The sequence below is a fragment of the Phascolarctos cinereus genome, unplaced genomic scaffold, assembly GCF_003287225.1.
Source record: "Phascolarctos cinereus isolate Bilbo 61053 unplaced genomic scaffold, phaCin_HiC Scaffold_9;HRSCAF=440, whole genome shotgun sequence".
Taxonomy (NCBI): Eukaryota; Metazoa; Chordata; class Mammalia; order Diprotodontia; family Phascolarctidae; genus Phascolarctos; species Phascolarctos cinereus.
This window is the reverse complement of record NW_027556402.1, coordinates 211,574,706-211,596,906: the sequence shown is the minus strand read 5'-3', so window position 1 is coordinate 211,596,906 and position 22,201 is coordinate 211,574,706. Positions and strand designations below refer to the sequence as shown.

At 47.6% G+C, this 22,201-nt stretch overlaps 1 protein-coding gene across 4 annotated transcripts in view; it reads left to right on the top strand.

Annotated features, from left to right (window-relative positions):
- LMO1 (LIM domain only 1) overlaps nucleotides 1-22,201 on the top strand; it is a 66,968-nt gene that overhangs the window by 37,371 nt on the left and 7,396 nt on the right. For 2 of the 4 annotated variants that reach the window (XM_021005535.2, XM_021005533.2), the window contains exons 2-4: nucleotides 10,934-11,151; nucleotides 14,489-14,702; nucleotides 21,012-21,137. In XM_021005535.2, the coding sequence (XP_020861194.1) occupies nucleotides 11,130-11,151; nucleotides 14,489-14,702; nucleotides 21,012-21,137 (362 nt within the window). In that variant the 5' untranslated portion in view covers nucleotides 10,934-11,129. The remainder of the gene's footprint in view (nucleotides 1-10,933; nucleotides 11,152-14,488; nucleotides 14,703-21,011; nucleotides 21,138-22,201) is intronic. The other 2 variants (XM_021005538.2, XM_021005531.2) reach the window with 1 other exon arrangement.

Sequence of the window (22,201 nt, the reverse complement as noted above, 5' to 3'; positions counted from 1 at the left end):
CAGGTGGAGAAACTGAGGCCAGAGAGAGGAAGAGACTTACCCAAGGTCACACAGGCAGTAAGGGGCAGAGCCCGATTCAAGCCCAGTCCTCTGGCTCTAAAGCCAGCACTTTCCACTGTGCCCCATTGCCTCTAGTTCCCTTCTGGACCTATGTTCTTAAGATTCTCTAGGTATCGGTCAACAAATATGTAATAAGCCCCTTCTATTGGTGGACCATCCTATTCTAAGCAGTATGAGGGTTACAGGCAGGACTTGAACCCAGGTCTTCTGACTCAAAACTGTTCTCTTCTCACTCCAGGTGCCTCTCAGTTCATACACCTCGAGTTGGCCTCATACTCACCAGTAAAGTGGTTCTTCTCCTTGCCATTCTGAAGATCCAATCTAGTCACCAGTCCTTCTAGGGGCCAGCTAGAAGACTCTGAGAGCCAGCCAGGAATGCCCTGTGGGTGGGCAGGAAGGGCTTTGAAAAGAGTCTAGGCCTGAGAGTCAGGAGACACACACACACACACACGCACACACATCTTCCCACCATAGATCACCCCATCACTGAGCAGCAGGGTGACCCTTTCTACATCTGTTTCCTTCCTCTGTAGGTGGGGGAGGAGAGAGGAGGGGAGAGGGGAGGAGCCTGAGTGATTCTAAGCTCCCCTCCAGTCTGCTTCAGCCCCTGGGCTTGCTTGCTCTGAAGAGTAGGACCTCCGTCCGGAAGTAGCCATGACTCCCTCAAGCTTTTCCCAGAGTGGAAGCTCTCTGCCTGAATTTGGGAGAGTGCGTTTAGAAGTTTGAATTCAAAATTGATTTTGAAGAACTCTAATCTAAAATCCCCCGATGCCAGCAGCGCATCTCTGACTCCTGCTAGACTCGTTTTCCAGCTCACTGCTTTGGCATACAGTTCCCTGATGCTGTGAAATTGAGCCTCGTCTGAAGAGGCAAACTTTTTTTTTAAGAGCTTGCAGGACACTTAAGACCCTGATTTCATTAGACCAGTCACGGGAGTCCTTCTGGGTGCCCCAGGAGCTGACAATTAGCTGCCCTGGGAAGAGAACTTTCAGATGCTCCACGGCTGGTCCACAGAATCACAAAATGTCAGAAGTGGGAGGGCACTTAGAATATAGAACAGAGAATGTCATACCTGGGAGGGACCCTAGAATGCAGAACAGAGAATGTGAAAGCTGGCAGGGACATTAAAACAGAGAACAGAGAACGTCACAGCTGAGAGGGACTTTGGAATATAGAATACAAATACCAAAACTAGGAGGGGCTTTAGAATATAGAACATAACACATCAGAACTTGTTGGCACTTTAGAACATAGAATGTTCCAGCTGGGAGGTATATTAGTACATAGAACACAAAACATACAGCTGGGACAATTCGCAGAACACAGAACATGAATGTTCTAGCAGGGAGGGTCCTTAGAACACAGAACATCAGAACTTGGAATTTTACCCAAGAGATTAGCTAGCTGAGCTCTAAGAGCCCTTCCCATATTTTACAAATGAAGAAACTGAGGCTCATGTTAAGTGACTTTCCCAATCCCGAAGAGTCTTTGAGGATTCTTGCAGATCTCCTGGCTCTCAGATGGTTGGTTCCCAAATCCATGAGACTACTTTACTAAGTAAATTGAATAAACTTGGTCTTTCTCTCCCTGCTTTGATACTTTCCCCGTTCTCAAATAGGCCCTGCCTTCCCCATCCAGGAGGCTCTGCACCTGGTGCCCCTGAGGTCAGGTGCCCAAGACTGGCCCTTTTGATTCTATTCCCAAATGGAAATGTGATAACCGTGGAAACATGATGGCCAGAACCATGGGTAAGAAAGATTATTCCAGCAGCAATCTGAAGGATAAATCAGAAGAGAACAGAGATGGGCAGACCTGTTAGGAGACCCCCATCTAGACTAGGTAAGGGATGAAGAAGGCCTGTACTAGGCTGATGGTAGGGACAATAGAGAAGGGATGGGAGTCAAAGATGACCTTGCCTGGCTCATACATCATTGCTACAGCAGAGAGATCTTTGTGCAGAGTAGAGACAATAGGGCACAGGTAGACCTGTGAGAGCTGCGTGGCCCCTCCCAGCAATGGGAGGCCTGGGCGGCCTGGGGCTCCTCAGTGTTCTCTTTGGTTATTCTGTGCACCAGCCACAACTGCCCATCCCCTAAGGCTCCTCTAGGAGAGGTGTCCTAGAGCATGGACCGTTTGTCCCACGAGGTTTCTTCTTCACTGCGTTGTTAAGTTGCACCAAAAGTATGCCACTGATCTCATCATGGGAGGAGCTGGGTATTGGTGACCTGGGTCCCAGGCTCAGTTTAGATCGGTTGGTCTGACTGTACCAGTTACGGCCACTTCCCCATCCTTCAGAGGAATGCCTCGCAGAGGGCTCTGGGGTGTGATATATCGGGGAGGGGGCAGCAGCCACCTGAACCTCAGAAGGAACTTGTCCTGGAAGACTAATATTGATATGTAAGTGGTGCTTTGATACACATTACCTTAGCTCTTGGGAAATGTATTACCATCCCTATCCTGCAAATGTGGAAACTGAGACCCAGAGAGGGACAGTAATCTGCTTAAAAGTCACACAAAGAATGAAGTGGAAGAGCTGAGATTTGAACTAACACTCTGTCTCTGTCTCTTTTTCTCTCTATGTGTCTCTATGTTTCTCCCTCTCTCTCTCTCTCTCTCTCTCTCTCTCTCTCTCTCTCTCTCTCTCTCTCACACACACACACACACACACTCACACACATACACACACACACACACACACAGAGTCAAGAACCTCTGGTCTAGCTATAAGAGCACCCAAAGGGTGCCTGAGAGAGAGAGCTGTCATTAATTTCTTCTGTGGCCTTGAGCTACTCTCTATCTTTCCCTGAGCCCCAGTTTCTTAATCTGTAAGATGAAGTTCTTAGACTTCCAATCCAAGATACTAGGAATCTCTAGGAGTTTTGTTCCTAAGTAGACCAGCTCCAGGCATGAGGACTGGACTGGGGCCATAGCCACGGAGGGAGGGAGGAAAGGAGGAGAGGAATGAGGAAACCATGAAATCATTCTGGAACATGTTGAGTTTCTGGCTCTAATGAGGCAGGATTCCCAGGGAAAGAGTAGTACCCAGGAGGCAGGTGGAGAGAAGGGCTTGAAGCTTCAGGGAGAGCTCAGGGCTAGAGAAGTAGAAGTGAGAGGCAGCCTTACCCCTTCTAAGTTTTCAGAGCCTATAATAGTATAAATAACGAGCATTTATTAAAGCACTCTACAAACATTAACTCACTTTATCCTCACAACAATCTGGGAGGTAAGGGATATTATTATCCTCATTTTACAGATGAGGAAACTGAGGCAAACAGGGGTAAGTGACTTACCCAGAGTCACACAGCTGGTAAGTGACTGAGGCTGGATTTGAACTCAGGAAGATGAGTCTTCCTGATTCCAAGCCTTGTGCTCAATCTGCTGTGCCACCTAGCTGCCCCTACCCAGGGTCACAAAGCTTGAAAGTATCTGAGACAGGATTTGAACTCAGGTCTTCTCACTCCAGGTCCAGCATTCCATCCACTGGGCCTCCTGCTTGCCTCTGTGAAGTCCTAGGATTCAGAGTGACTCTGAACTACGTATTCCAGGAAAAGGTTGGAAAGGCTCTTCCTTCACTTCCCTCAAGTCTAATCTGCAGCCTGAAATTGAGGTTAGACATTAGGACCGACTTCCTGAAAGTGAGAATTGGGTAAACCTATAGGAGAAATAGTGGAGTGGTAGCTTTGATCTGGACTTGTCTGGATAGAGGAGGGTGGCTAAGAGGATAAGGTCCTGGAACTCAAGTTAGGAAGAACTGAGTTCAACTCCAGCCCCAGACAGTTCCTAGCTGTGTGACCCTGGGTTAGTCACTGAATATCTTTCTCTCATTGATCAATAACAGTTAACAGTAATGTTTGTTTTAAGAGCATCACTCGGACATTTTTTAAACCAGTAAACTACAGAAATGGAAAATAACATTCACTATCGGTCAAAATCATGCTTCTGGAGGAGAATCTTGTTGGGGAGAGGGGACACTTTATATATCTAGGGAAGAATCTGTCATTTCCAAGCAAAATGTATAAATAATTAAAGAAAGATTTTAAAAAATGACAAGGTTATACTAACTGATTTTGAAAATCTCTTCTTCTATCACCCAGAAAAATGATCATTCAGTTAAGAGCCCAATTCACCCCAAAAGTTCAAAAAAGGTACTCCTTTCTTGAGCATGTGCTGAGCACAAGAGCAGGGATTCATTCAGTGTGTGTGTGTGTGTGTGTGTGTGTGTGTGTGTGTGTGTGTGTGTGTGAAAAGGGGAGAGAGAGTGCGTGAGACAAAGAGAGTATATGTGTGTCAGTGTATGAGTATGAGAAACTGTGTGTATGTAAGAATGTGTGAGAGAGTATGTGAGTGTGTGTGTGTGTGAGTGTGTGTGTGTGTGTGTGTGTGTGTGTGTGTGTGTGTGTGTGTGTGTGTGTTCCTGGGCAGGTGGTAATTACTGGGTAAAGGTTGAAAATGTTTCCTGAAGGAGCAAAGCTGTTCTCTGAAGTCAGGAGCACATTAAAAGGTTTGCAGGGCAGATTTGATTTTTAGATAACCCTAAAGTGGATCCCAAATGGACCTGGGAGAAGGTTCGCTATCTCTGTAATGGAGGGAGCCAGCCAGGGCTGCCTGCCCAGCTGGCCTGGGGAGAATCCTGTGTCTAGACAGGTCTGTGGCTTTGTGTCCCCACCCCCACCCTGGGCCTGGGAAGTTGGGGGAGTCTGAAGGGACAGAGGAGCTGGAAATGACTTTCCTGCTGTCCTTCCAAGCATGACTCTGGCTTCCCTCCCCCCTGCTCAGATCTAGGCTAGGGCTCAGATAAGGGTAGAGACAATGTGGTATACTAGATAGAGTACTTCACAGAACTTTGGGTTCAATCATACGGCTGCACTTGAGGACCTAGAAGGCCACATGTGGCCTCCAGGCTGCAGGTTCCCCACCCCGATCTAGCCCATTTCCCTTTATCTTGCTCCCCAAGAACGGCACAAGAAATTTTGTGAAGGGCCTTCCCAAAAGCAAAGTAAAATTATATCTCCATTCCTTCACCTACTGATTTAGTTAAATTTTCAATGATCTATGATATTTGTCAGTGTGGGAATTACCTCCACCTACACAGATTGCCACCCACTCTAACTTAGTGGATCCTTGGAGGGTTGCCTATGGATCATAGAGGTTAAATGAGAACCCACCCTTTTCAGCTCTAGATTCCATGATGCTGTTCCTGTAGCTCCTTCTCCCATTGGTGAGCTCTTCTCAGAGCCTCCATTTTGAGAATGGGCAGACCAGCCAAGTTTCACATTCTGGACTTCACCCTGCCCACCCTAACAGGTGTCCCCTCCTCCTCTCAGCTCCCTTTTGGGTGTCATCTTCCCCAGTTAGAATGTGGGTTCCTTACAGATCTCCTTGGCTTGTACTGCCAGCGCTTAGCACAGTGCCTGGCACATAGCACTCAAGAAACGCCAGTTGACTAGAGGACATGCATGAATCCCCAGCCTGTGACTACCCACAAGTCCCTGAGATTATGTTCCATTTCTCTCTAGCAGACCTTAAACTGTACTTGGAGACTAGGAGGAGGGCAGTGAGGAATCAGATCATTTAGTGGTAACTGTCATTGCCATTATGGGGTTTTCATCAGAAGAGACCTGAACCACATAGGAGATTGGTCTGTTTCTAACATCACTAATTTGCCCTTTTTATCCAGACTGATTAAAATCCCTTTACCTCCTACAGAAATGCAATGCCTTCATCACTTTTTGGAATGAATGTATCACAGAGATAGGGAAGCATCGAACTATTATTAACCAGCGTCTATCCAGGGTCTGCTCTGCTGGTGAGGGGCACTATAAAGTGCACTAGATTCTGAGTCGGAAGACCTGGGTTCAAATCTGAACTGTGATTTTCAGTAAATGGACCACCTTGGTCAAGTTATTTCCAGTTGCCACCATTGTTTCTATTGCTTTATCCTATAGTTTATGAGGTCGAAGATTTAGTGCTGGGACGGACATCAAGCCCAACCCTCCCATTTTACAGATGAGGAAACTGGACTTGCCTAGGGTAACACAGGTGATAAGTAGCAGAGGCAAGATTTAAACCAGATTCTCTGGATCCAAAGCCTGCATGCTTTTCCTCTGAACCAGCTTCCTGCAAAATGAGGAAGAAACTTTTGCTGCCAGGGGCCCCTCAGCTAGATTGTAGAGGCAAAGGTATAGTAGACCTGGAGTCAGGAAGACCTGAGTTCAAATCCAGCCTCGGACACTCACTAGCTGTGTGACTTTGGACAAGTCACTTAACCTCTGCCTGCCTCAGTTTCCTTGACTGTAAAATGGGGATAATAACAGCACCTACCTCTAAGGTTGTTGTGAGGATCAAATGAGATCATATTTGTAAAGTGCCTGACACATAGTAGGCACTTAAGAAATGCTTGTCACCTTTCCTTCCATCTCTCCTTGTATGTGGGAGGAGCAGCTGCTAAGCTTCAGGTCTTGGTCTGTCCTACAGAAAAGTGGACTGTGTCCAACTCCCAGTCTAGCTGGGGAAATAAAATATCCCCACAGGAAGCATTTTGTGAACAAGAGGCAGTGAACGGTAGTGGGAAGCACGTTGGAAGTCGGAGGACCTAAGCTCAAGGCATTACATTGGCTGGTTGTGTGACCTTGAGGAAAGCAGGTGTTTCCCCGTCCTTAACAAGGGGACACTCACGCAGTCTATCGAGGGACTTTGGAAGCCTTCACATCGCCATATAAATGTGAGCTATTGTTAATATAAAATGGCTTGGCTACGAGCTGCCGGAGCAGCGGTGCCGATAAGGAGCTCAGGGAAGACTGCGGGGAGGGAGAGACAGACAGGGACGGGCTGCCAGACCTGCGCTTATTCATCATTTGGGCTGTTCAGTCACTCTGCTGATCAACAAATAGTCGCTGATCAGAACAAGGGTATGACTGGGAAAGGGTCGCTGGCCTTAGAATCTGATGTCCTGGGTTTGAATCCCCACTCGGCTTCTGTGTTCTGACTGTGTGACCTTGGCTAAATCACATCCCTTGTTGGGAAAATGGGGATGATGAAAACATTTGTGTAGCCCCACAAGGTCTATGCTTTCTTTTTTCAAATCAGTTTTGACTGTGAACTTAATCATCAATGAATACAAAAGCTTCCAGAGACAAAGAAAAAGAAGAGCATGGTGAGAAACTGTGACCTGTTCTGTAGGACATTTTTCAAGAAATATGTATATGCTGCATTCAACAAGGTAGTAACAAAATTACTCTGTGGCTCTGCATTTTTAAAATGTTTTGTTTGTTCTTTCTTAAAAATGTCTACCTCTTCCCAGTAAACCGTGTCTCCCAGGCTCCAGCATTCTTTCTTCACATTAGTCCTCTGAGGTACATAATGTAAAAGCATCATTCCCATTTAATTGATAAGGAAACGGAGGCCCAGAGAAGTGGCCAAGCCAGGTCTTCTGCCTGCAAACCCAGCACTCTTTCCACTGTACCAGGTTCCATGAAGCTAGGAAGAGAATGCAGCAGGCACTGGATAGGGGCAGGCCCAGGAGATTTCCAGGGAGAGCAGCCCCGGTGAATTTGGAGATGGTATCAAAGAGCCAGTAAAGAGTTAAAGTTGGCTGCCTGCAAGTGTAGAAACGCCGACAGTGTGGAGAAAATAAGCCAATTATCCGGGCTTCACACAAGGCTAGGGACTGACCTTTGTGTATAATTAGTCCTTTTATTTAAAGCAAAGATTTTTTTAGTGGAATAACTAATTAGCTGTCATAAATGGCAAATGGGAAATTTGGGCCTGCTCTGTCCAGCAGGGAGGGGTGGGAGACTGCCCCTTCTCCCATCTTCTCTCAGCTCCCGGTGGCGTCGGCAGCAGCAGCCACAGCCACCCCCAAGGCTGGCACACTCTTCCCTCATTAGGGCCTGTCTCCGGGCCTTTGGCTGGGGTAATGAGCAGAGAGAGAGCCGTTGCCACACTTAACGGATCCCCTTATAACAAGGCATGAAATGCAAGTGTAACCAGAGCCCCTTCAGCACCAGCTCCCCTCCCCTCCAATGCAGCTCTTGCCTGGACCCGGGTGGCTGGGAAAGGGGTGGCCAGCAAGTGGTCGGCATCTCTGCTGGGTGCTGTGCCCTCAGCTGGCTTGTGGAAAGCAGGAGTTGGGGGAGCCTGGAGGCAGATATCATTAGCCAGCATTACTCTTTCAGACCAATTAACCTTTAGAGCTGCATTAAAGAAATTAGATAGTGAGCATCCCTGCTTTCAGATGGGGCCGGGGTGGGGGAGAGTCAGGGAGTGGAAGAGGGAAGAGGAGAGGAGAAGACAGGGGAGGAGAGCAGAGGGGAGGAGAGGGTAGGGGAAGAGAGGAGAGAGGAGGAGAGGGGAAAAAAGGAGAGGGGAAGGGAGGGGAAATAGTGAAAAAGAGAGGAGAGGGGAGGAGAGGAGAGGAGAGGAGAGAAGAGAGGAGGAGAGAAGAGAGGGGAGGGGAAAAGAAGGAATAGGAGGGGAGAGATGGAGAGAGGAGATGAGAGGGGAGGGAGGAGAGGAGAGAGAGAGAGAGAGAGAGAGAGAGAGAGAGAGAGAGAGAGAGAGAGAGAGAGAGAGAGAGAAGAGAAGAGGAGAGGAGAGGAGAGGAGAGGAGAGGAGAGGAGAGGAGAGGAGAGGAGAGGAGAGGAGAGGAGAGGAGAGGAGAGGAGAGGAGAGGAGAGGAGAGGAGAGGAGAGGAGAGGAGAGGAGAGGAGAGGAGAGGAGAGGAGAGGAGAGGAGAGGAGAGGAGAGGAGAGGAGAGGAGAGGAGAGGAGAAAAGAGGGGAAGAGAAGGGAGGCAAGGAGAGGAGGGGAGGGGAAATAGAGAGAGAGAAAAAAAAGAGGAGAGGAGAGGAGGGGAGAGGAGAGGAGAGGAGAGGAGGGCAGAGGAGAGGAGGAGAGGAGAGGAGAGGAGAGGAGAGAGAGGAGAGGAGAGGAGAGGAGAGGAGAGGAGAGGAGAGGAGAGAGGAGAGGAGAGGAGAGGAGAGGAGAGGAGAGGAGAGGAGGGAGGGGAGGGAGGGAGAGGAGAGGAGAGAGGAGGGGAGGGGAGGGAGGGAGAGGAGGGGAGGGGAGGGGAGGGGAGGGGAGAGGAGAGGAGAGGAGAGGAGGGGAGAGGAGAGGAGAGGAGAGGAGAGGAGAGGAGAGGAGAGGAGAGGAGAGGAGAGGAGAGGAGAGGAGAGGAGAGAACTGAACGGGAATGTCATGGTGGGCCCTGTGCCTTAGGAAAATCTTTCGGTTAGTTGTGGAGGGAATGGCTTAGAAGGAGGAGATCAGTTAGGAGGCAATTGTGCAAGTGAAAGATAATGAGGACGCAGACTCAGGGGACTGAAGTGGAGGCAGGGATAGATGTGAGGGACACCTTGGAAGTCGAGTGGTCAGGGCTTGGGAACCAAGTGGCTCTAGAGCAGTAGGAGAGAAGAGGGATGTCTACAAGGTTGCTGGTCTCGGTGCCACTGTCAGGAGTCGGAAAGCTGAGCAGGGGCAGGTTTAAGGGAGAAGAGTGTGAATTTCCTTTGGGACACATTGAGCTTAAAGGGCCAGTGGGGCAGTAGCTGGTAGTTGCAGGGGGCCTGGAGCTCCGAGGTCATTCTCCCCTCCCACCCTCACACACAGACACCACCAGCCTTGCCTGATCCTCACAATGTCCCAATCTCCAGCCCCTCTGCCCAAATGGTGAGGCTCCAAGCTGTCCCCTGAGGTATGGACAGAGTGTTTCTGGAGGTCCCAGTTTGGGATCTTAACCAGGGATCCTGGGCTTCCACCTCCCCCCAAACTCTCAGTAAGTCTCTCTCATCTTTCTCTGTCTCTGTCATCTTGTCTCTCTGTGTATCTCTCTCTCCTCTCTCTGTCTGTCTTTACTTATGTCTCCCTATCTATCCACAAGCCTTTATCAAGCACCTGCCATGTACCAGGCACTGGGCTAGGCTCTGGGGATATAAATGCAGTAGTGATGCAGGTCCTACCCTCAAGGAGTTTACATTCTCCTGGGAGGAATACAACATATTCATAGCTAAGTAATACTGAGTGTATAAGAAATGAAAACATAGCAATTGGGTGGGGAGAGAATGAGGGAACTATCAGCTGGGGGAGACAGGGATCAAGAAAGACTTCTTGAAAAGGAAATAACACTTCTGCTGAACCTTGAAGGGAAGTAAGAGTGCCGAGGTAGAAGACAGGAGGGAGGGCATTCCAGGCATGAGTCACAGCCAAAGCAAAGGTGCAGACTCAAGAGATGAAGCGTCATGTACTTGGAACAGCAAGTGTACCACTTCTCTCCCCAATATCTCCCAGAATCCTAGTTCCCTCAGTTGTAAAATAAGGGGAGTTGGTTCTAGATGGCCACCCCAGCTCCACATCTATGATTTCTCCTTTTTTTCTCTTATTACGATCCTCTGCTCTTTCCTATTATTGCTATTTCTTCAGCCTCTCTGGAGGCAGAGAGAGTTGTAGGGGTGTGGGATAAAAGACAGGATCTGATTACTGACAGAACTGAGATTTGGGGCGGTTTCCATGATGCAAGGAAGGCCTCGGGCACCCTGAGGGGGCAAACCAGGGACTGCAGATCACTGAGTTTGCGGGGGGGGGGGTATGTGAAGAAGCCAGTCTCATTTAAGGAATCCATTTTGGCCCCTTTCTCTGCTTGACCCTTGCCCAGCCCCTCTCCAGCACAGCCCAGATCTCTTGACCCAACAGTATAAGCTATAGAGAACAGATCCAAAAAAATAAGGGATGGGTGGAGAAATAAATGGTATACTGCTAGTGGAACAAGGCCTTGGGGGCCCCTCTTTGCAGTCCCAGCCCCTTCCTTCTCTGGAGGGGAATGATTATGGCAGCAGCCATATGACAGCCAAGAGTGCCAACTGCTTCCCCACCCCCTGCAGGGAGGAAGTAAAGGCCTAACCAGGGCAACTGAGGCCACAACAACTGGGCGGTCCAGAGGCCAGCAACCGGGAGGCTGAGGAAGCTCATTCTGCTTGGCCCCTGAGGGCAGAACCAGCACAAATGAATGGAAGTGGCATCGAGGCAGATTTGGGCTCCATGTAAAGAAAAGCTTCCTAACAATCAGCTGTCCTCAATATGGAATCGACTGCCTCTGAAGGTAGTGAGCGCTCCCCCTCCGGAGATCTTCGTGAAAACAATACATGACCACTCTTGTTTATTTCTCTTTATTTTTCCGTTTTGTTCTATTTTTTTTCAATTAATAAGCATGCATTTTCTCTCAAGTGAGATATTCATAAAACACTTAGCACAGTGCCCAGCATACAGTAGGCACTTTAAATGATTGGTGCATTCTACTGTGCCAAGTGCCTGGTGCATAATAGGCACTTAAAAATTATTATTCCATTCTATTCCACACACCCTCTATTTAAAAGAAAAAGAATGATCAAAACCCTTATAACAAATATGTATAGCCAAGCAGAACAAATTGCCAATTTGTCCGTGTCTAAAAATGTATATCCCATTCTGCACCCTGAGTCCACCACCCCTTACTCAGGAGAAGTGTATGATAGAGGAAGTTCTGGACTTCCACCTTGCCCCATCCCTCCCAGAGAAATAAATTCTCAGTTCAGCTAGATCTAACAATGTTGTAGAACGGAATATGATAGACATTGAACCACATGCTCCCCGAAGTCCCTTCCAGCACTGAAATTCCTCAGCCTGTGAGTTCCCTCACTTGAAGGCAGTGAGACTGTCTGTCTAAAGAAAAGAAGACTTGTGGCAGCGAGGTGGTGCAGTGGATAGAGCACTGGCCCTGGAGTCAGGAGGACCTGAGTTCAAATCCAGCCTCAGACCAGACACTTGACACTTACTAGCTATGTGATCTTGGGCAAGGCACTTAACTCCAATTGCCTTGCAAAAAATAATAATAATGATGATAACAAAGAAAAGAAAACTTGAGGTGGAACTGATTGCCATCTTCCAGAATTTAAAAGGCTGTCATAGAGCTGCACCATAGAAGAATGGGCTGCCTCAGAAGGTAGTGAGCTCCCCATCACTAAAAGTCTTCTAGCAGAGCTAGATGGCTCCCTGTTGAGGAGGTCAAATAGCAGGAGCAGGGGAGAGAGTGCTGGATTTGGAAAGAGGAAGGCAGGTTCAAATCCAACCTCAGACACTAGCTGTGTGATCCTGGGCAAGTCATTTAACTTTGCCTCAGTTTCCTCATCTATAAAATGGGGATAATAAGAATACCTACCTCACAGGACTGTTGTGAGGATCTAATGATATAAGCACTTTGCAAACCTTAAAGCAATAGATGGTAGTAACAGTAATTAGTAGTAGTAGCAGCAGCAGCAGCAGCAGCAGTAGTAGTAGTAGTAGTAGCAGTTGTTGTGGTAGTACTGGTAGTAGTAATGGTAATAGTGGTAGTGGTAGTAGCAGTAGTAGTAGCAGTAGTAGTAGTAGTAGTAGTAGTAGTAGTAGTAGTAGTAGTAGTAGTTAGTAATAGTAATAATTCACTTTTGGGTTGGATTATATCCCTCTGAAATCTCTTCCATATCTATGATTCTATGACTAAAATGTGGTAGGTGGCAAAAGTCAGAGAATCCAACACCCAAAACAGTGTGACTTTGGGAAGGGAAGGGAAATAAGCATTTGTATAAAGCTTTCTATGTGCCAGGTACTGTGCTAAACAATTTATAAATGTTATCTCATCTGCCTCCTGCAACAACTACGAGAGACAGGTGCTATTATGGTCCCCATTTTATAGTTAAGAAAATTAAGGCAAATGGAGGGTAAGTGACTTGTCCAGGGTCACATAGCTTGTGAGTATCTGAAACTGGATTTGAACTCAAGTCTTCCTGTCCCCAGGCTCAGCAGACTCTTTTCCACTGTGCCACCCGAAGCCTCAATTTCTTCATCTGTGTACTGAAGATAATACCTACCTGCCTCCCTTTCACTTTTGGGGGGGGGTAAATGGTTTGCAAACCTTTGTACAACCCAGAAATTCAAGCAGTGATACAGAGGCCAGCTGAGGCCAGCTACCCACGTACAGGTTGGAGGAGTCAAGTTTATACAAGAGAACCTCAGAGTTGTAAGAAACCTTAATAAATGAGCCTTGTGAAAGAGACCTGGAGATTTTAGTGGGCTGAGCAGCTATGTGACATGGTGGCCAAAAAAAAAGAAAAACCCGCTTGATCTTAGGCTGCATGGATGGAGTCATAGTATGCAGATTGAGTGGAGTCACAGAGCTGCTTCTGCCCCCCAACCTGCTCAGACCACATCTAGAGTACTGCACTTGGTCCTGGGCATTATCTTTTAGGAAAGATATTAGCAAATTACAGTGTATCCAGAGGAGGGTAACCAGAGTGATATATAATAATATATATATATATTATTATATACAACAATAACAACAATAATAATAGCATTATATATGATGCTTTAAGATTTACAAAGCACTCTTTCCATATATATGTATATTATATATATATTATTATATTATATATGCTGTATATGATACATATATACTATATATACATGTGTGTATGTATATATACATACGTGTATATATAGATACGCACATAGATATATAAATTCTCATTTGATTTTCCCAACAATCCTAGGAGGTAGGTGCTATTATTATCCCCATTTTACAGATGAGGAAGTTAAGGCTAAAAAAAGGTTAAATGATTTGCCCAGGGTCTTCCTGACTCTAAGTCCATTGGCTATTGTTTGTAAGATTGGAGATCATATTATACTAGGATCATTTGAAGGAAATGGGGAAGTTTGGCCAGAAGAGCAGAAGCCTTTGGTGGGGCAGGGGGTGGGGGCAGAGCAGCATCAGAGCTGCCTCTTAAGAATCTGAAAGGTGGTCACGTGAAAGAGATACCAGTCTTGCTCTTCACAGCACCAAAGGACAAAACTAGACACAATAGGTGTAAGGGACAGATTTCAACTGACTAACCTTCCTGATAATTAGAAGTGCCCGAGAGGCAGTGCAGCGTCATGGAAAAACCACTGCGTTTGGAAGTCAGAGACCTAAACTATGGCTCATCTGCTGTTCACTCCTTGTTTAATCTTGGACAGTCACTTAACATTTCTGGGCCTTGGTGCTCTTGCCTATAAAATGAGGGCGATGACCTCTAGGCTCCCTTCCACGAACGATGGGACCTGCCATCTCTGTGGATAGGAGTCCTTCACTACAAGAGAATCTGGACCAGAAAGGTCCCTTCCTATCACACCCTGAGATCCTGGGATCCCACGACCCTTCTACTGACATCCCACATTGGGGCCCATGTAGGACTTTCCAGAGGAATCGTAACCAAAAAAGAAATTTGGGATTAGGCTAGGAGATGGAAGCAAAGTGTCTGGCCAGACTCTAGTTCCCATATCCAGGGCTGGGGAGTGGAGATCGGTGACTGGGAATGAGCAGGGCTCCCAGGGTTACCACGATCACCATCCTAGGCACATGGGGCTATCCCTTCCTCTGTCCACAGGTGTGCCCATGCTGTCCGTCCACCCCAAGGGGAAACAGAAAGGCTGTGCTGGCTGTAACCGGAAAATCAAGGACCGCTATCTCCTGAAGGCGCTGGACAAGTACTGGCATGAGGACTGTCTCAAGTGCGCCTGCTGTGACTGCCGGCTGGGAGAGGTGGGCTCCACACTCTACACCAAGGCCAACCTCATTCTGTGCCGCCGTGACTACCTGAGGTAGGGAGGGACCAGGGCAGGGAAAGGAGGGAGGGAGGGGAGGGCGGGGCAGCTGATTTTCACAGAACCGTAGGAGTCCCAATTTCTCTCTGACTGTCCCTCCTGGCCTTAGGAGACAGGTAATAGAAGATTGTCCCTCCTGGCCATAGAGTAAAGGCCAGGAGACAGGTAACAGCAGAGGTACAGGGAGGGAAGCACAGAATTCACCTACCCATTTGGTACAGCTAGTTCTTCAGAAGCTCATTGGTCCGTTATGCAGTCAACAAGCATTTATTAAGCACCTACTGTGTGCCAGGCAGTATATTAAGTCCTAGAGATACAAAAAGAGCCAAGAAAACAATCCTTGCTCTCAAGCTCACCTTCTGATGGAGAGGACAACATGCAAACTACTATAAATTGGAGGTAATTTCAGAGGGAAGGCACTAGCAGTGAAGAGGGAAGGCAAGAAGTGGGAGGGGGGCAGGATCTGGAAAGGCCCCTTGAAGAAGGTGAGATTTGAGGTGAGTCTTGAAGGAAAACCAGGAAAGCCAGGAGACAGAGGTGAGGAGGAAGAGCATTCCAGGCATGGGAGACAGCCAGTGAAAAGCCATGGAGGTGGGAAAAGGAGAGTCATGTGTGGAAAACAAGAAGAAACAGACATTAATGAACTATCAGCAAACCCCATTATGACACCATGACCAATAACATGACTAGCTAACATTTATATAGCACCTACTATGTTCCAGGTACTGTGCTAAGTGCTTTACAATTCTCTCATTTGATATATAGGTATGTGTTATTATTAGCCTCATTTTACAGATGAGAAAATTGAGGCAGAGATTAAGTGATTTGCCCAGGTTCATACTCCTAGTAAGGATCTGAGGCCAGACTCATAACCTCCCCACCATCAACTTATGAACCCCCCCACCCTAATATTATAGTATATTTATGTATGTAATTATAATGGAATAATACATTATAATAATATTATAGTAATAATATGTTACAATATTATAAGGCTCTTCTCTGGCCTTCGTGAGTACCACAAACCTCTCACTACCCATCACAAAGCCTCACTTGTCACAGTGGAAAGAATATTGGATTCAAAGTCAGCAGGCCAAGGCTCAAATCCCAGCTCTCCCACTTGCCTGTGTGAAAATGGGCACATCTCTTAATCTTTCCAAGCCTCACTTTTCTCATCTGTAAAATAAGACAGCTGAGCTGGACAACTTCTTGGGCCCCTCCCAGTTAAAATCCATGATCCCACAAACTCACAGACCCCCTCCCTTGACATTCTATAGCCAATCACATGTGTCTGATCCTCATATGTCATGGTTTCCAGTCCTCTCTCTCTCTCTCTCTCTCTCTCTCTCTCTCTCTCTCTCTCTCTCTCTCTCTCTCTCTTTCTCTCTCCAAGTCACACACTCAGTACTAAGTTCTGTACTCTAAAGGTAATCAATGAGCATTTTAAGCCCTTATTAGTACTCTGCTGAACCCTAGAAATACAAATACAAGTAGAAAGAAAGACAACCTCTGCCCCAAGAAGCTTACATTCTATTAGAGGAAGACAGCACATAAAAGGAACCTGAAAAGGGTCGGGGACAAAGATACTCAGTGATGGGGAGTCATAGAAGTGATCTGCAAGGGTACGTGGATAGGAATGAGGTCAGAAGACAATGAGTGTATCTCCATCATTGTGGACACTTTTGTTGTTCAGCCATATTGTTTCAGTCATGCCCAATTTTTTGTGACCCCACTTGTGATTTTCTTGACAAAGATACTGCAGTGGTTTGCTATTTCCTTCTCCAGCTCATTTTACAGATGAGGAAACTGAGGCAAACAGGGGTAAGTGACTTGCCCAGGGTCACACAGCTAGTAAGTACCTGAGATCAGATTTGAACTCAGGAAGATGAGTCTTACCAGCTCCAGGCCCAGCACTCTATCCACTGTGCCACCTAACTGCCCTTGTGGCCAATATGTCTCTTTAAATGGAACCTAAAATCATTCTGGCTTTTCCATTGGCCCCATGGGCCCTATGTAGCTTGCAGTCCACTAAAATGACTATGTCCATGTTACACCAACTGTTGTCTAACCATGCCTCATCTCTTCTTATACAGTCGATTTCTTGCACCACTGTGTAGGACTTTACATTTATCCTCTATTACACTGTATCTTGTAATCTTGTATTACATTGTATCCTGTCATCAGTCTATAATTCTTACCTACGGAGATCTTTGGGGAATTTTCTTCTGTCTCTAATAAAGTTAGCCATCCTCCTCCCCAGGTCCTAGTCTCTCACACCCCCAAGCCCAGAATCCGGCTGAGTGGCGGTTCTTCTTGATTAAGTGGGCCGATTGTTTCTCTCCTTCCCAGCCTCCCCCGCTGCCCCATGCCTAACCTCAGCCCTTGGAACTGAAGCCACATTCAGGGCTGCTCTCTCTCCTCAGCTTTAATTTGGGCCACTCCTGACATCACCAGCCCGGTGGAGCCAGACCAGCTGAATTTTAGTGTGTCTATAAACCAAGGAAAATTGTCCTTGGCTCAGCTCCTGCATTTAGATTGGCTGCCGACAATGGGGATGGTGAAATTCAGGGGAAGAACCATTAACCGTAATTACCACCACAGGCTAAGGGTTTAATTGTGCTCCATTTTCAATCTTGGGGCCGCTGCCGCCACCTTATTTACAAGCTGCCTCTCTCCGGGAGCTCCATAAGGAGAGAAGATTTACACAGGCACTCTGGGCTTTTAAGTTCCTGTCCCTTTGGGGGAGGGGGATAGGGAGGGAGAGAAGGATGGGGGAAGGTTTAAGTGAGTGAAAAAAAAATAGCCTGTGACTCACTCTTCCTGGCCCAAAAGGGTCACCAACGGTGGAAGGGGCTGGAAAAAATCTTGCATCTCTTGAGGAGGCCGACGGCCTACTCACTAAGCCCATTAAATTTTTCATGGAATGTCAGAGCTGGGGAGGACTTAGAACATGGAATGTCAGAGTTGGAAGGGACCTTAGAACATTGTATGTCAGAGCTGGGAAGGACCTTAGAACATAATATGTCAGAGCTGGGATAGACCTTAGAACACAGAATGTCAGAGCTGGGAGAGACCTTAGAACACAAAATTTCAGAACTGGGAGAGACTTAGAACATAGTATATTAGAGTTGGATGGAATCTTAGGACATAAAATATCAGGTCCAAGAGGGATCTTAGAACATGGAATGTATGATTTGAAAAGTACCTTAAAAAATAGCACATAGACTCTCAGAGCAGACAGGTATCAAAATATTAGAGCTGGGAAGGACCTCATATAATGTCAGAATTGAAAGGACCTTAGAACACAAAATTTAGAATGTCAGAGTTGGAAGTGATATCAAATCCCAGAGTTCTTAAATGGAGGCCCATGGAAATTTTTTTTTAAAATATTTTTATAATTGCATTTTAATATAATCAGTTTCCTTTAGTAAGTTTTATGTTATATATTTTAAAACCTTATTCTAAGAAGGGGTCCATAAGCTTCACCAGTCTGCCATGCCATGAAAAAGATTAAGAACTCCTGATTTAATCTAAACCCTTCATTTTACAGATAAGGAAACTGAGAGTCAGGGAAAGCAAGCCCATGACCCAAGATCACAGAGGGAGTTCCCTTCAGAGCTAGGACATGAGCCCAGAACCCTTGACTCCCAGACTGGGGTGCTCATCACTCTAGAAGGCTCTCTGTAGGCACTCCTCCACAATGAAGCCAGACTGAGGGGGGCCCAGAGGCCCAGTGAGTTTGATGTCTCCGGGGACTGGATTGGACCCCCTGCATGGGCCCAGCCTTAAGCCTAAGCCAGGAATCTTATGCAAACACCCCAACCATTTGCCACAGGGTTTTCCCTCAGACCGTGACAAGGAGACAGGTGACCGGCGGGTAGAATAGGGTGGGGGAGGGTGGGCTGCCTGCCCTGCTGCCTAAGCTGACTGCTTAGTTAAGTGAACATCTGTCCCAGCTTCCCCAGCTCTCATTTGAAGACTCCCCGCAATTGGAAAGGGGAAGAAAGGGCCTGTTTGGACACGCAGATGCCGTTGGGGCCCTTTGTCCCGGCTAATCTGGAGAGTAGGCCCCAGCACCAGGCCCTGATGAATAATGGATCGGAACAGGCAAGGGCCTGGCATTGAAGGGGACAAATCCGGGATTAAGCACCCGCTGTAAGTCCATCCCCAGTCTTCACGAGCAGGCTTCATCGACTCAGCTCAAATTCGGAGAAGAAGAGCCAAGAGTGGACCATCCCTAACAGGGGAGGCTACTTGGCTCCCAGCAGCCACTGGGAAAGTCCAGAGCCCTCCCAGGTTCAGGGTCCCCCAGCCCCATATGCTGGTGGTAACCTAGGCCTGACTGATGCACTGAACAGAATTTGATTCTGTCCTAATAAAAAAAAAGGCAGGATTAAACATACTAGGTCTAGAGGCAGGAGCAACTTCAGCTCAAATATTTCTTCCAACACTTACTAGCTGCATGACCCTAGGCAAATCATTCAACCTCTCTGATCCTCAGTTTCCCCATCTGTCTAATGGGGATAATAATTCCTGTGATATCTACCTACCTACCTGGGTCCTAGAGTCAGGAAGAATTGAGCTCAAAACTGGTCTTGGACACTAGCTGTGTGACCCTGGGCAAGGCACTTCACCCTGTTTGCCTCAGTTTCCTCATCTGCAAATGAGCTGGAGAAAGAAATGGCAAGCCACTCCAGTACCTGCCAAGAAAACCCCTAATGGGCTTATGGAGGGTTGCACATGACTGAACAATAGCAAACACTATGTCCCTATGTTTCTGAATCACTTTACCCATCCCCCTCCCCGAACAACTCTTTGAGGCAGACAGTATCAATGCTGCTATCCCCATTTTAGAGAGAGGGAAAGTGACGTGCCAGCCGGGGGCAGAGATAGGATTTGACCCCGACTCCAAGTTCAGCACTCTCCCAATACTATTGCTTGTTCTGTCCTGTTCTTAGCTGCATCTGCATAGCCCTTCTAAGCCTGTTCCTCTTCCTTGGAGCTTGGGTCCCCATTGGACTGAAAAGACTTTGGCAAGGCCCCTTAAAAGCATCACCAACTCTCCTTTGGGAACGTCCCTTACCCTCTCTTTCAGGTTAAAGGGCCATTTGTGATGAGATGGAGGCAAAGACCACACACGCTCATCCTTGTGTTCACAGCCTCACCCTGGGAGAGACAGGTCTGTCATAAGGCCCTTGGCCAGAGGTCTAGCTCTGCCCACAGCACCAGAGGTCTGACCACAGCAGCCAGCTCTGGAAATATTGAATGTCAGAGGTGGGAAGGACCTGAGAACACAGGGCATTGAATGTCAGAGCTGTGAGGGACCTTACAACACCAAATCTTGGGGGCAGAAGAGACCAGAAAACATGAAATATGAGACATCATCTCACTAACCCCATCCTTTTACAGAGAGAGAAACAGGCCCAGACAGAAGTGATCGGCCCAAGATCACATACAGGTCTCCCCCTTCCCAAGTCAGGGCTCTTTTCTCTACTGTAGCCACCGGGGTTAGACTGCGCAGGGTCTGGATTTATACGCAGAAGGCACAGTTGCCTCTGATTGTTGCTGACCCACTGACAACCTTGGGCCCATGATCCAAGCACATATTGCTTCCCCCAGACAGCCGTGGGTGGGTGATGTCTCTCCCCTCACAGACCCAGGCCACCTCAGAGACCCTGCTGGCCTGGGCCTGGACTCAGATGACTCAGAGGAGGGAACCAGAGCAGCAGTTCCTGTCCCTGTTTAATATATGCCTCCAGACAAGTCATTTCCCTTGTCTGGGCCTCAGTTTCCCAGGTAAAATGGAATGGGAGGATTGGTCTAGAATCTCTAGACAGGTTTAAAAAATATATTTTTTGATAATTCATTGCAATATAATTGATTTCCTTTGTAATCCCATTTTATTTTATGCATTTAAAGGCGTTATTCTGTGAAGGGGTCCATGGCTTCATCAGGGTGCTATGGGGGTCCAAGACACCAACAAGGTTAAGAACCCCTGAACCAAATCTCTTCAGGAGTCTTCCCAGCCACCCCACCCCTTCTGCTTAGCTAGGACTTTTGCATGCCTGGGGGAGATCTCCTTCAGGCTAGGAGGGGGATCTGGAGGATGCTGCAGAGAAGATGGCGCCTGTCCATGGCCAGGGTCTCTTGGGATCTCCCCATACCTCCACCCTGCAGTGGTCAGCAAGATGGAGGCTAGGCTGCCTCAGCCTGGTGCAGTGCAGGAGTTGATACTGCTAATTATACTTAATTAGCCCTTCCTCCATTTCATTAAAATGGCTCCTAATGAATGTGCTTTCTTGGCAGGCTCTTTGGCACCACAGGGAATTGTGCTGCCTGCAGCAAGCTGATCCCGGCCTTCGAGATGGTGATGCGGGCCCGGGACAACGTCTACCATTTGGACTGCTTTGCCTGCCAGCTCTGCAACCAGAGGTGAGGATGGGCCTCCCTACCCCGTGCCCCCAGAGGGGAGCCCACCTCAAGCCTCCGCCCCGGGGACATGCCCCAGTGGGCCTTAGAATCATGGTGCCTCCAAGAGCAGGCCCAACCCCCATTTTAGAGGGGAGGAAGATGAAGCTTCAGAGAAGGGAATTTGCTTGCCCGAGGTACCGTAGATAACTGGGCCAATTTGGGATCTTGAGTCTCACAGGGCTCCTTCCACTACGTTGATCAGTCACCCTATCACCAGGCATTTACTATGTGCCATGCACTGTGCTAAGCACTGGAGATAGACAGATATAGACAAAGCATTAGCTATGTGTCAAGCATTATGCCAAGCAGTGGAGATAGACAGACAAGCCAAAAGAAAGACAGTCCCTGCCCTCAAGCATCTTACATTCGGATTGATAAGACCACACAAAAATAAAATGTTGGAAAATAGTGAGAGGGAGGATCCCCCTGAGGGGCTACAGGGAGGAGACTGGGAAGTGATATGGCTCCCCGAAAGATGAGGAAAAGGGCTCCCTTGGCAGATCTGGGGGAGCCAGGAGTGAAGTCCACTTTCCAGTGGGTGGAGAGCGTCAAAGTGTGCCATAGTGAGGTGACTGCCCAGATACAAAGCAACATCACAGATGTGGAATCCTGGAATCTCAGGGTTGGAAGGGACCTCAGAAGTCATGTAGTCCATGACTCTCATACCTGAACAGGAATCCCCACAATCACATCTTTGTCGAGTCTCTACTTGAAGACCTCCAGTGATGGGGAACTCGCTACCTCATGAGACACTGTAGCCATCTTTGGACTAACTCTCTTAGATTTTATCAAGCCTGAATCTGTCTCTGGAAATTTCCCACCCATCCCTCTTCTACAGGGTGGCCCTTCAGAAATTTGAAGATAGCTCTTATTCTCCCCGCATCCCCCCCTCCAAGTCTTCTCTTATCCAGGCTAAACATCCCCCATTTTTTCATGGCATGGTCTCCATTTGCTTCATTATGCTGGTCTCCCATCCCAGTCTGCCAATTTTCCTTTCTCAAATATGGCACCAAGAACTGGGCCCA